At 44.0% G+C, this 15,065-nt stretch overlaps 1 protein-coding gene across 2 annotated transcripts in view; it reads left to right on the top strand.

The window, feature by feature from the left end:
* NEBL (nebulette) overlaps window positions 1-14,477 on the top strand; it is a 451,165-nt gene extending 436,688 nt beyond the window's left edge. For both annotated transcript variants that reach the window (XM_075552464.1, XM_075552463.1), the window contains 2 exons: window positions 7,714-7,820; window positions 9,305-14,477. In XM_075552464.1, coding sequence (XP_075408579.1) covers window positions 7,714-7,820; window positions 9,305-9,481 — 284 coding nt within the window. In that variant the 3' untranslated portion in view covers window positions 9,482-14,477. The remainder of the gene's footprint in view (window positions 1-7,713; window positions 7,821-9,304) is intronic.
* The last annotated feature ends 588 nt before the right edge of the window (window positions 14,478-15,065 follow it).

The following is a 15,065-nucleotide window of genomic DNA, read 5'->3' as shown; positions in this document are numbered from 1 at the left end:
AACTCCCGCGGCACTGGAAACACTACCGTATATACTCGAGTATAAGCTGACTCGAATATCAGCCGAGGCACCCAATTCTACCACAAAAACTGCATTTAAAATGCGCTGAAAAACTTGACTTATACACAAGTATATACGGTAACTTGTCTCTGCCAAGGAATTTGAAAGACAGCTTCATTGCTAACTCACTGGAAGAGATCCATATTTATGCTGATCCCAAAGAAAGGTGACAGCAGAAGCTGAGGGTTATAGAATCGTATCATTAATATCACATACAAGTAAAATCTGGTTAAGGATCATTAAAAATGGTTGCCAGAACTCCAAGCCAGATCCAGAAGAGAATGTAGCACAAGGAATATTTTTTCTTCAATTCTCTCAGCTGGTCCTACTCGCTTTGGGTTGATGTTTTAAAATCAGGAAACGTGTGTGTCACGATTGTATCTTCTCATAATACTGATTCAGTTTAACGTACACTGAGCAAATAATTCATGAAAGTGTACCATATGAAGAAGAACGAGGCTTCAGGTGTAGAGGAAGGGCTTATTAAAAACTTCTGATATGCAGATGACACAACCTTCGCTGCTGAAAGCAAACACGTGAAGCACTTGCTGATGGAGATCAAAGACTGCAGCCTTCATTATGGATTGCATCTCAGTGTAAAAATACAAAACTAAACAAAACCCTCACGACTAGACCGATAGACACCATGATGGTAAATGGAGAAAGGATCGAAGTTGTCAAGGCTTCCATTTTGCGTGAATCCACAATCAGTGCGCACGGCAGCCACAACCAAGAAATCAAGCGACTAGCCTCATTGGACAAATCTGCTGCACAAAGCTTTTGAGAGTGTTGAAGAGCAAGGACCTTGCTTTCAGGACTAAGGTGCAGCTGACACAAGTCAGAGTATTTTCACTTACCTCTGTGCAAGTGAATGCTGGACAAGGAGCACAGAAGATGTAGGGAGAAGAGATGCACTTGAATAACGGTGCTGGGGAAGGATATGGACGATACCGTGCCCTGATGGAACCACGTCATGGAAGAAGTACAGCCAGAATGCTCCTGAGAAGCGAGGGTGGTGAGACTTGATGTCGTGTATTTTGGATCTGTTATCAGGAAAGAACAGTGCCTGGAAAAGGACTTCATGTTTGGGAAAGTAGAACGTGTGGTGGTTACATAATCTAGTGTGGATTTGAGGATTCAGAATGAAGGGTGGAGTCTAACCTGTCAATCAGATCGTAGCCAATGAAGCCTCTGGGTGGGCGTGGCCTTCTCCTGGGGAGTTCTGGGAACTCCTGTCTTCCTCCTTGGAGGTGGGAGAGACTCCCTCTCTCTGCTCATTTCCTGGGAGCCGTTGCAGCTGACAGACACATGGAACGACGCTAGCATTCTGAGCGGGAGGAGCCATGTGGAGACCCCTGCCAGCGCTGAGATGCTTACAACGCTTCTGGAGCCGCAAGACTTCCCACCCACTGGTTTGTGATCTTCCTGCATTCAGCATCATTGCATGTGTTTCGTGAGTCTGAAGAGGAATGTATAGGTTGCTATCGGACATAGGGGCTAATATTGGACGTATGAACTTGATCTGGACTGGACTGGGATGTGTTCTTAATATATAATTTACTTTTTATATAAAGCTCTTTCTTTACCCATGTGAGTGTCTGAATCTGTTTCTCTCATCTACCCGGACTAACACAGGTCAGCCAAAAAAATAAAAAAGGAAGACCTGCGACAGTGCCTGGCACACTAGGCTCAGTCATTATCACTGTACATGAATTGAAGTTGTCTCAATGGTAGGTTAGGTAACGAGAGCTACTGGAGGTGAAAATTGTGTTAAGAATTGAGCATTGGCGTGAGAGGGGACTTGTGATTTGCAAAGATCGTTTGAGCTCCACAGGGCTCGTTTTCCTGTCAGATGGTCACCAGATCCTACTGTCAGCCCAGTGGACAGCAGTCCCCTAGTCTGCTCCCTCTCAGTGTGGGGCATGCTTGTCTTAGCGAGATGTCCACTCTTTCTACAATGAGCTCCCATTCGACTCTGGTTTCTTCTTGCAATCCCTGCTGCTTCCTAAGCTCTGGCTGCAAAGCTTTGCCGGAAACAATTCAGGGTAGGAGTGGGAGGTGGGAAGAGGGTTTGGGGGACTAGCATGCTGAGAATAGGGCCACATGTGACTCTGAAATTAAAAAGCGGGAGAGAATGAAGTTGATAGTGGCTGGACATTCGGTCTACTTGAATCCCATTGGAGGATCCTAATTTCATTGGTCAGGGGTGAGGCCTGGGTTTATATGTACCTTAAAAAAAAATCCTCGAGGTGGAAGCGGGAAGGGAGGGGAAAACTGAGGACCTGATGCCAGGGGCTTAATTTGAGATCAAATGTTTTGAGAATGATGAGGGCAATGAATGTACAAATGTGCTTTTTTCAATTGATATATGTAAGGATTGTGATAAGAGTTATAATAACCCCTGATAAAATGATTTTTAAAAAATCCTCAGGCAAATTTCATAGGCAGCCAAGGTTGCTTCCTACAAGCAACCGATTCCTTCCCTGCTCCCGTCCTTACCCTCTTCTACCTCCCACATGTTCTTGTCCCTGCCCCGGGAGAACATTGACGATATGAAACAGGGACGGCGCCTTTGATATTCATCTGTGGGTGTTGAAGCCATGCGGATGATCTTTTCAGCTTGGTGGTGTTAGCTCGGGCGGCTGAAGTTTCATTCTGTTATCAGTCGGTGTGCGGGTTCCCAGGTGAACCCTTTGAAGGTAACCAGCCTGTCTCTGCAGCAGTTGTCTATCCACAAGTTCTAGCTTAAAGGACAGCACACAAACGAACAGAATCCTAGAGGCAGCCCGGCTTGTTCTTGTTTTCGGCAGGGAAGGAAAAGACGCTCCTATAGCCCAGGAGTGATCTCAGGCTAAAAAAATCATGTCGTGTTGCTGTTCGGCTGGGCATAAGCGGTGTGGTTTCAGTACCCATTTGTGGCTTGTGAGCAGGATCCCTGGTGGTGCAGTGGTTAAGCACTTGGCTGCTAAAGAAAGCAATGTGGTTCGAACCACCAGCAGTCACTCCGCAGGAGAAAGCTGGGGCGGTCTGCCTCCACAGAGATGACAGCCTTAGAAGCCACCCTCCCCACCCCCACCCCCCCGGGCCATTTCTGCCCTGCCCTATGGTCACTACGAGTCAGAAGAAACTCAAGGGCAGGGCAGTGGGTTTGGTGTTTGGTTTCATGGCTTGTGGGGAGAATCAGATGTCTGCCAGAAACTCTCGCTGCCCCTGTCACAACTATCTGAGCAAACACCTGGGCCCGGTTATGACCCAACAACTCAACCGCCGTGCTCACTCCCGGGTTGGGATGCTCATTTCAGACTCACTCCAAACCCAGCAGAATCTTCACGCTTCTTTCTTCTCTAATGATTCCTCCACCAGCTTTAGCGGTTCCACTCCGATTGTCTACATAAAGATTCTTTGTCCTTCCAAAAAAAAGAAAATTCTTTAAGTGTGCTCGCTCAGAAATTGATAGTTAAATAATAGAAAGTACGACAATAATTTCCTTGCATCTCATACTCTTAATAAAATGTTTCTAAAGGAAAAAAATTCTTTCCTTACACTGCGTTTTTAATAAAGCAAGCCTTTGGCAAACTCCCCCTGATCATTTTATCTTTTCATGACATGCCTATAGTTAATAAAGTACCGCTTTTTTCCCTCTGGGCATTCAGAATCTGTCTGCCCGCGGTTACTCTGGGTGGTGCCATGTATCAGAGTGCTCGAGGTGGACCTTGGAGTCTGCCCAGAGGTGCCCTGGAGGAAAGGCCTGGCGTTCTCTACTTCAGAAAAGCAGCCTTTGAAAACCCAAGGGACACAGTTCTACTCTGACGCATGCGGGGTCGCTTCAGTAGCAGCTGTTATTCTTGCTGCTCCCGTTTCCTCACCCCACGTTGTTCAGACCCCAGATGATCTGATGGCCAGTCCTGCTGCTCTCCCGCCTCAGCCCTTTCTGTGTGCCTCTTGTCGCCTACTGGGGGAGTGATGCCTGTCTGAGGTGTTGAGATAATTAATGACACCGTATAAGCACCTGTACATAGAAGACAGTTGATACTGGATCTCTGCACTCACCCACTCAACCCCAAAGTGGACTTCCTTTGGCAGTTTTCTTCCTTTATTGTAGGTTCGTTGATTCATCCTGGCAGTCAATCTAATCTTTAAGTATTTACATACATTTCCTCATCCCCACCCCCCACCCCCGTTTTAGGTTGTTTTTTTTTTTCCTTCCTCCATTTCCACCTTCTGTTTTTTGATCTTCCTATCTATTTACTTCTTTATCTTGGTTTTTCTCGCCTTCTACTTGGAGGATGAACATTTAACAGAAAATAGTGATATAGGTGGTGGAACTACTTTGTTGTTCCGGAGAAGATCTATATCTCTTAACAGTTGTACTGACATATGATTCATTTAGCACCCACGGTAATCGTTCATTCGGGAGCTATTGGGGTTTTATAAGTATTATGGAATATTCCAAATGGAGCCTGAGACCCTCAGGATTGCAATCAGCTTCCAGACACTTCAGTGACTCTTTCCAATGTTGCCTTAATCGAAGGAAATTGATCGCGTTGTGGGTTTTTTTCTTGAGATCTACCCTTTCAAACTCAAGATCCTTGTGTTGGAACCCCATTATCCTTTCTCGGCATCCGTTTGTACTAATGGTGACAGAATCGCGCCCTTAGCTTAATAAATAGGACTCTCTTTCACTGGCATACTGAGTCAAAGCTACCTCGTAGTGAAGTAGTGAACCCCTGTGGGGTTCCGAAACTGTAACTGTTTATGAGAGTCGAAAGCCCAGTCTTTCACCCGAGGAGCTGCTGGTGGTTTCGAACTGCCGACCATGTGGATCGCAGCCCAACGCATGCCAGCGACACCACTAGGGCCCCTCTTAATAAACAGGACTCTGTGTGGTTTTGACCTTGCTAACAAGCCCCTGCTTGTTGCAACGCTAGCCTAACATCTGCCTTTTGCAGACGCTTTGAGTTTACTATTTTCATGGACGAGGTCTTATATGCATATGGGGTAGTTAAGTTTGACTCAAATGACTCGTGAACGGGACTGACAGCACCACTGCTTTCAGGCACTGGTTTTGCCTATGTTCCTATTTCCTGAGGAAAATGAAACCATGTAGAATCACCGCAGGCAACAATGGTGCTTGCCTCTTTTAACATTGGCGTTTGGTTTTACTACGATGGTGCCTCTGGGTTCTTAGTGATGGTTTTTGAAGCCCTACGAGGGTTGCCCCAGGTATAGGCCAGATCAGAGATTGCGTGGTCCGCAGAGGGTCTTTCCATCCAGTAATGCAGGCAGCGTGGGCAATGGGAATCATCGAGAAAGGCATCCAGGGAATCCAGAGGACTAAATGGATGATATTCCCTGCTAGGTTTTTTATTCGAAGCTCTCTCCCCTGTTCTGCCCAGCCCCACATACTTTAGGATTAACACGTACATTTCTCGTCATGTTTTGGTTGACAGTGACTGCAAGTTCCCTTTGAAGGTCAAATGGGAGACATAAATGGATATGAATGTATCTGTTTTGAAGGACAAAATTAGAGAACATCGATTCTTTCATTTTCAGGACTGATGGGGACTAAACGAGGTTGTGGCATACAGACTCCATGGAAATGGACCTGTTACCAGTATGAGATAGTAGATGTTCGAAAATTATTTTTCGTTTTTGAAACCCCTTTGCTAGTTCTAATTTATCAATATATTTTTAAGATGATTGAGTTGAGCTCTAAAAAAATTTCTTTTTAAGTTCATTGTTAGGTAGTATAACCAAGGAACAAAAGTTACTTCTTAAAATGTAAAGCAAATTTATTGGGATGTCTCTATTTAATCTCTAGAATTTATGACTCAATTAAAGATAATAATTTTAAAGATAATTTAATTGACTGGCTGAAAATCACTCAGAACCATTCTCGGTTGGGTCAATGACTGATGTGTTTCATTGATTGATTGCAATATTTCCCATTGGACACAGGGGTGGGTCCCTAGGTCCTGCACTGCTGGGTCTTACAGGGCTGGTGCTCTCACCACAGTGCCCGGGACATATTGTTAACATTGATGGAGGCTTACCAGAGAATACAAGTCCCTAGATGGCACCAAGAGTTTTCACTCAGCTAGTAACTAAAAAAAGGTGATGGGTTGACATTACCCAAGAGTGCCACGGAAGAAAGCCCTGGCTATCTTCTTCTATAAAGTTACAACCGTAGAGAAACCCGATGGAGCACAGTCCGAATCAGAGCACACGGGGCCTCCAAGTCAGCGTGGAGGAAGGTGAACAATGGGAGCCAGGAGCCAGGCAAGGCAGTCTGCGCTTTGCACACATCAATCCCCTTAACAAATATCTGCTGAGGGATGAGAGAGAGCAAATAAACGCTCATTGGTTCCCACGTCCAACAGAAAGAAGCCCTCCTCCACCTTCTTAAAGCAGCAATTACGTAGACCTAGATGTTTCATGTCTTCTCTGTGAGTCGATTTGGCAATATCCTTGACCTTGAGCATTCAGTATTGGTGTTAAATAGCTAAATTGTTGATCATGTGAGAAAGTACTATTTTCAAAATAGTTGATGTTCAGTGATGGCTCAATAACTTTATGAAATGCTGCAACCCTAGTGCAGGTCTTGGCAATGTCCACTTGCTCTCATATCTGGCCATTAAATAAGCACAGTTTGTAACAACAACATTGTGAGCCATATAATATAAAGTAACTCAAGGACTACCAAAAAAAATCCACTCAATTTAATATCATTATCATCCGGAGAACATATTAATGGCTTGTAATTTTCTAGTAATTAAACTTCTTTAAAATATTGATGTTCTCATATATCATTAGAATGAATCTTCCATGTATGAAATATTAATTATTCATAAAACCCCAAATTACATATACTTATTCTTCTTATTATGAAAACTATCCTGAAGAAATGGACTCATTATAATTACGTTACATATCAACTGAACATAATGGAAACCTATTATGGATTTTTATAGTATACATGTACACGTTATATTATTATATAATCATTCAAAACATAATGGACATACTGCTGAAATAAAGACCCTCGCCACTAGTTCACGCTTAAGATTTTCACTACTTAGGCACACCTCCAGAGCTCAACACACACAAACATAGATCTACTGATCCGGGGGCATTTTTATCAATCTTCTATGTTGATTTCACTAGAATCTGCCTCAAAGTATTGAGGATCTGAGTCTATGAAAAGTACCCCAGGAAAGTATTCGTACTCTGTCATTAATGGGTTGATCCAACGAAGTCCCTTTACATTTCTTCATTTGACCCTGCCAAATGATTGGCGGCACTGCATGTTTAGATGAAGACTCGAGTTTATTAAGATGAAAGGACATTGTAGCCTTTGGGTTGTTTTAATGCATCATCTGCCACAGAGTCACAACACAATAGAGTCATTAGGGATCTCTCTTTTAACTGCATGCTAACCGGACTCTCTGTTTCTGTCCTGAATTCCGGGCACGTATATTAATCTAGGGAGTTCTTATCACACCACTACCCGACTTCCCCCCGGCACTGACAGTGGCATTTTGCTTCAGAGCACCTAGCAGAGCATGGAATCATTTGAGGGCCTGGGGAGGACAGTTTTGCGCTTCACTTTAAGCAATCCTTGTGTGTACGTGTGTGTTTATGTTCAATATGCAGCCCCTGTTCTTCCTGGAGCCTATCAACAGAGCCATTCCCAGGGCTATGGGTACATGCACCAGACCAGTGTCTCGTCCATGAGGTCAATGCAGCATTCACCAAATCTAGTAAGTGTCAATCTGAAGCCTTTCTTACCTGGGGTTCTCATTGTCATCGTGAAAGGAAGGGAGCAAATGAGGGAGGGAGGACAGGAAGGAAGGAATTCCATAGACAGAACGGATATTGAATATCGTACATTTTTATAGAGCGATAAATGATGCATTGCCATTTATACAATTCTTTCAAAGAAAGTGAGAAAGATAAACTACTGAGAAAGGAAGGTATTAGTAAATGTGAGATGAGAGAATGAGAAAAATAAAAGAGAATACATCGAACCTACCAGAACAGGTAGCCTAATTGTTACTTCGTGATTGGTATTATCCCAGTATGCTCTTCATTCGGTCCTAAGGAGCAAAACTCTGTGATGGTCGTGTTAATTAGGCAATTTTGACATTAATCCAATGGGATACTACAGCCTCAGACAGACAAAAGGTAATTTTTTCCTCCTTCAAATTCTCCCAACTGCAAATCTTAAAGTACCGATGGATTGAATGCCAAGTTTGGGAGCAGCGTGAAAGGTCAATTAGTCGAACTTGGCATGTCAGACCGAGATTACTTCTCCCTGACCCAGTCACTTGGATTTGGGTGGAACATAGGTAACTCCACTCAGCAGTTCCTAAGGTGACTTTCATTGTTCCAGACCCTCGTGTGTCTCAGGCCGTGTCCTCAGTCTGTGAGTACACTTGACTTTGGGATCCTTGGGTGTTAATAGTTGCTAATCTCTTGGCCAAAGTTATTTGAAGTCAAAGTTGATGAAGCTCAATTTAAAGCATCCTCACTCTAACAAGGATTTAGCCTATAAAATGACTATGGTATGGGTTGTTCTTTCTTTTACTTGTTTTATATAGCACTTTTTTGAGGCAATAAAAATTCTTGGTACATATGAAAGGGGAGTTCATGGTCTCCACCATAGGCAGAGACCTCTCTGCAAACAGGACTTGGGCCTGTCTTCTGCTACAGTGGAAGCGTTTCCTGAAGACTGGAATTGAGGGCTCAATATAATTGTTTCGGGATTTAGCTCAAGTTGTATAGAGTTGGCCTCACTATTTTAAACTCACCTTTGGATGGTATAACCATCATACTTAGATGACTCACTCTACCCCTGTTCTGGTCCTAAAAATGGTCTGGTTTTTTTGCTAGTCAAGTTGAGCTTAAACACAATTAGATACTAGTCATGGGTTTACAGACCTTCACAAATGAATGTGCTTAAAAACATTCCTGACAGTTTTCCCCCCTCCATGTGGGTTGGTTTCTTGTCATTGGAATGTGTGCTTGTCGTCGGCTTGCTGGAGTAGTCGGTGGTACAAACCACTGATGAGTTCACACGGAGACATCTCAGGCGAATGGTCTGGTGAGTTGCTTTGAAGAGTCAGCAGCTGAAAACAATAGGAAACACAGCTCTCTTGTGGCCGAAGGCGACTCCATCCATGGCAAGCGACTGCTGGGTCGCCAGTTTGGGATTAACTGTTTCCCCCCCTCTTTGTTTTCCCAGAGGACATACCGAGCCATGTACGACTACAGTGCCCAGGATGAGGATGAAGTGTCCTTCAGGGATGGGGACTACATTGTCAACGTGCAGCCCATCGACGACGGCTGGATGTATGGCACGGTGCAGAGAACTGGGAAAACGGGGATGCTCCCAGCGAATTACATCGAATTTGTTAACTAATTGTTTGCTCCTTGCCCTCTGAGCTTTATTCTAATGTATTCTGAACCTAATCTTTTTAAAAGATAGAAGATACTTTTAAGACAATTTGGTAGTTATTTTACAATGATCTGTCCTTACTTTGACAATTAGACACACCGGGTACCAGGAAGAGGGGGTGAGCCCCAGGTTAAAGAGGCAGCATTTCCAGTAATCCCCCCCAAGCCCAGTAATTCCCTCCGGAGACCTGGTGCTGCTGGTGGTGTGAATGGTTTCCTTTGATTGGCTACTGAACCTTATGGGAAATGTATTTTTGTAGACTTTAATAGCGATGTTGATTGTCCTTTACATGTAACAAAGTGTATGAAACGTCTTAGCTGTCACTTTGGAATCACCAGGAGCCGACTCCCTTAATTCAATAATGCAGCCAGTACTTACGAAACAGCAACTCTGTTTAGCCGAAGCGATGGCAGAAGGGCAGTCCAGTTCACTGTTATTGATGGGTGGCCTTAGGGACCTAGAAACTTGTACTCAACAAGGAAGCATCCTTGTTCCCTAGGTCCACGTGGGCCTCTTTAGATTTCATCGGCACCAGGTTCTCTTCTCTTTGCCATTTACATTCTGTGGACCCAAGTCGACACTTGACTCCACAGAATGTCAGGACCAAACAACTGTACAGCTGCTCTGCAAAGAGCAACTGTTCACGTCATCGCTGTCATTTCCCCGGTAGCCCCGACTCTGTTGCATGTCATGTAGGTTCAAGCTTCTGTAACATAGACACCGGCACCGCCCCCTCTCGTTATTCAAGGGGGGAAACCCCGTGTAGTTGATCCCTAAAAGCACTTTCCTCTAGTTGTAGCTATATAGGAAACGACCAACTCCCAGTTGAGAAGTCGCTTGAGATTCTCCTGCTGCACTCTCGTTTGGAAGGATCAGCACCTTAGGAAATAGAAGTGTCCGCTGCTAAAGTGCTGTAGGCTTCTTAGACAGCTTTCATTCGCGTAATGCTGTTGTTTATCTTAAAGTCAAACCAGTAGAAGAATAGACGGGGAAGAATGCTCAGCAGACCAAAAAAAAAAGAAAAAGAAAAAAATTGTAAGCTGCACATAAAGATAATCTGGTTTCTTATTTTGGAAAATGGCGGTAAGGTTTTGGAATGGAAATCCAGCCACTGACACTGGTGAATGATAGACCGCCTTTCCACTTGCTAGTTTAAAAAAATCTTTTTTTCTAAACGCAATGCAGGGAATGAGATTTGCAGGACAGATCCAGTCCCACAGGTTGCTCGTTAAGAAAGACATTGTTGCCATGGCCTTGAATTCCCAAGGAGACCCCTGACCTGCTGATCTTGCAGGCCTCACAGCCTCGGGGCAGCCCTCCATGGTGGGTCTTTAAATTTCACCTGGAACTCGAGGCCAAGGCCGCTTGAGAGGTTGCCCTTGGTCAAACGTTAAGATCATATTGTTACTGAGACCTAGCACCTGATGCGGTGGTTGGGATAAAACTAGAAAAGCAAAGCTACAAAAATGCCATACATATATATGGGCCATGAGGATATTGGCCTTATCTGATACATTCAATGAAATGTTCAAACCATCCACTACAATCTCTCTTAAAGAAATGTTTATTGAACCGAAGGGGCAAGGGGTTGAATTATTTGCACATTTGGAAAGGTAGGACATATTTCTGAAAATGTTTGGTTTCACCTTATAGATGGGAAGGACAAATAAGCTGTATTATACTCAAGCTATATCTACATGACAGTGACATGAAATTGAAAAGAGAAAAATTCAGTCCGATAGCTAGCGCTTATCCTGAGGCTGTTTTACAGATTACCAAATAACCAGCTTAACTGATTTTCTATCACTGAAATGACCAGTCAGGAGTCAATCGATCAAATCCCGTATCTGTTTGGCTGGCCAATTGAACTTGCAGCAGTCTTGCAGAAAATTCTCTCTATTAAAATTGAAGGCATGTGTCTGCTCAACTTTATGATATGGCTAAGCAAATCTTTACATTTCACCCAGTTCGTTTCTATTATCAGAGTAGTTGATGATCTAAATTTTCAGGACAGGTACAACTTTTGAGAAGTAGCGCATGTATCAGAAGGGCAAAGGGAACTGGCGCAAAATGATTGTTTTAATCAGGAAAGTTACCGTAACATAGCGACCGACTGTACCATCTTCTGTTTCACCCACTGACAACCAAATCAGATTCACTGAAGGGAGACGTCAAAGCTTCTCCTAATGTTTGCCAAGCAAGATGTTTGTGCCGCCAGCCTATAGGAATGAAATATAGGATTTGAATTTAACTAGAGAGCAACTCGGTAAATAAAATCTGAGGCCGAACATGACATCATATGCCCAATAGGGTTGGCGCGGCTTGCTAAAACTTGTCAGCGTGTGGCACATTCTCCAAAGAAAGATGGGAAGTAAATATGGCTGTTGCCATATTTACTTTCCACAGAATTGTTTTTTAAAATGACATTTTTGAACCAGGTTTCCACTTTTCCGCATGCCCCCGCCCCACTTTCAGTCTGGCAACAGATATCATAGACAGAGGAGGTCATGCTGATGAGGAACCACGAATTTAAAACAAACGAACCAAAAGGTCTCTTGAGAAGCGAGGTAAAGAGGGAGGTAAAAATAGCTAAGCACAGAGCTCATGGTCCCGCCTTTCTTAATCTGCTGTGGTCTCAGCCCGATCCAAGCACAAGGATCCGTTTGATATACTCTTAAAAGGTTCCGAAAATAAAACTGTATGTTGATCTTATCTCTCTGGAGAAAAGTCTAGCAACGGAATATGGCTTTTGCTGTTTTTATAGTCGATGTTTCTACTAACTCTGGTTCTCCAGGAAAGCTTTCTCTCTCGGACTTGGGACAAAATGAACTCTTCGTGTCTTTATGTTCTTCTGTGCACGTCTGCCGCATAGCCATGCTCGAAATACCTTTCGGGGCATCTGTCTGTCTCTCTCCAGGGAGCCCGACTTCTCCACAGGCCCTGCCAGCCCTCCCTAGGCCGCTCCCATATCCGTAAGCACAACTTCTATGCGTATGTTTTATGAACCTGAATGAGACTAGACCTCTTCATTAGCCCTAACTAAAGACCTGCCAGAAGATGATAGAAAACGAAGGGGCTGCCTGCTTCAGCACAGCCTCGCCTTATTCTTTCTGGGTTTAGCTTTGCAACATTCGGGGACGAAGAGGTTTTTCTAGACATGAGACTGGGGGAAGGGTGTGTGTGCCAGATGTACCTCATGATCAGGTGCCTCTGTCTCCAATGGAACGCTTTTGATGAAAAGACAAGGAAACTGGACGATCCCTGACTAACGCATCTCTATGTGAAGTGGATATAATTTATACCAAAATTATAATATAGATGTAAACTAACATAGGTGCCTTTTTGATTACCCTTGTTTATCCCCTGCAGCCTTGGAAAGTAACACAAACAATTAAGTGTCTGCCCATCCTATAGCGATATTTTATTATATATGATTGGTATTTTTATGGTGGGGAAAAGGGATGCACCTGACAGATATTGAGGGTGGAAGCGGATTATATATTACTTATAAAGGTTTAAGACTTTAAGGGAAAAAATGCCGACTTCTTCCATTTACTTATGAATGGTTTCTTTGTGGATTTATATATCTAGTTGAGATGCTTAAACTTTTGGGGTGGGACTTAAAGTACCTCTTCTAAGATAGACAGGAAGATTCTTTTAGGAGGTTGGATTCGTTAGACAACGTGAAATTCGCCTCATGAGCCGTTCTGCAGTTGCTACCCTCTGCTGCTCCCATCGCAGTGGCTGATGGTGATGCATTTGGGTGATGTGATATGACGGGGAGAAAGCTTTAGATAAGCAGAAAGCGCTATCAAATAGACAAGACGCTGATACAAGTCTCGCAGTGAGATAGCCCGTGCCCTTTAGGGTACTTTCCAGGGGGCTTGTCAACTCTTAGTGATAAAAAAAAAATCAAGACACTAGCTGATGTTTCTGTGATCATTGGCCCATAATACTTGGACCATGAAATCCCCAAGCCTAAAGAATCCCCTGGGGGAAGATTTCCTCCCAGATGGTCCACCTGTCGTTAGTATATTCATGGGAATTGCATATGCTTTTGTGTTTGATATATGGTATCTGGTTTGCAAAGTCTCTCCTCCTTTATAACCTGGTTGCCATGAATACAGATTTCCTTTGAAGGACAGGAGAAAGCTGCGCCGCAGACCTGTTCTCGATGCCCGCACACTGAGGGGTGGGTGTGGGCACTAGGGAGCGGTGCCCAAAGCGTTGTGGATGTGATGTGTAACTGTTGGTCTGTACCCTGTGATACAAATGCAAACCTGAGCGAACCAATGTCCCGTGTGACTTACATTTGCTTCAACTTGTGTAGAATTTTGGCCTTTTCTCTGTTGCAAGACAGCATACAGTTCTGTCGAGAACAGTGTATTTCTAATGCAGGGCTTGCAGAGAGATACGATGTTATCAGGCTAATTTGGCTTTTGTTATGCAAATTGTTAACACCAGCTATTAAACTCTATTTTAGTAGAAATGCTTTAACTCATGTTTTCTTTCCTCTACACTGTGAATCTTTTGGCCTTGGTGGACTAGAGCAACATCGTGCTGCCCCATGGACTAACCTATGCAAACCAGTTCACATTTGAGCGGATGTCACAGTCAACGTGTAATAAGACATCCTTTCCGCCTGCGTAATGCACAGTGGTATTGAAACAGTACGGTAAGCCTAGCACCGTGTATGTATAGCGTAGTCACTCAGAAGCTCTTCAAGGCTACCATTGTATTCATATGTGTTTGGAAGCAAATCGCCGACTGTTTATTAGAACGGCTTGTCTGATGTCCGCCAGAGCCAGAGTGACAGAGGGACACATCCACCATGGCTTCCATGTGGCCACGGCCAGCGCTCTCGGGCGACAGAAGCGCGTTCGCAGATGCGCTCTCGCCAGGGTATTGATCGTCTGTGTCTTCTTTCTGTATTTGTAAAACCCGATGAAGGCGTTCATCTCTTATCTCTACACCTTTGGTTCGCTTCAATAAATGCAGAATATAACAAAGCGTTGCCCTTCTTGACTCTCATCGCAGTTACTTGGAGCGTGGGCATTCGATACAGGTAATTAAGACCACCTGATAGCACCCTGGGTCTTCCAGTCATCATGACAGTTGGTGTCAAGTGGCATCCAAGAGGTATCAGGCGCGAGTCACTCCAAAGGTGCTGTCCTCTCCAGCCGCCCCCCACAGAAATGTAGTTTGACGCGATAGCTGTAGGGTGCTGCGTGAAGCTCCGTGTCTTTCTGGTTTTATATCAAAGTGCGGCAATCATACATCTCTAACACCGTTCAAGATTTAAAATCCTCATCTTCCCCCAGTAGTACAATTTTAGTTTCCTTGTATTCGCAAGATGACGGTCACAGTTTAAAGCAGAGACTAGAAAGTGCACAAACTGTCTAAGACGGAGAGACGCCTGATTGCACAAGTTACACTAGTTCATTTAAAGTGAAATGCCACCCTCCCGCCCACTTATTGCCCAGCGGAAAACATTTCTTCCCATTTTTGCCAAAATATACATCTCATGAGCCTTGGAGCTTAGATTTAT

Source organism: Tenrec ecaudatus, chromosome 6 (assembly GCF_050624435.1).
Source record: "Tenrec ecaudatus isolate mTenEca1 chromosome 6, mTenEca1.hap1, whole genome shotgun sequence".
Classification (NCBI taxonomy): Eukaryota; Metazoa; Chordata; class Mammalia; order Afrosoricida; family Tenrecidae; genus Tenrec; species Tenrec ecaudatus.
This window is presented reverse-complemented; position numbering and strand designations above follow the sequence as displayed.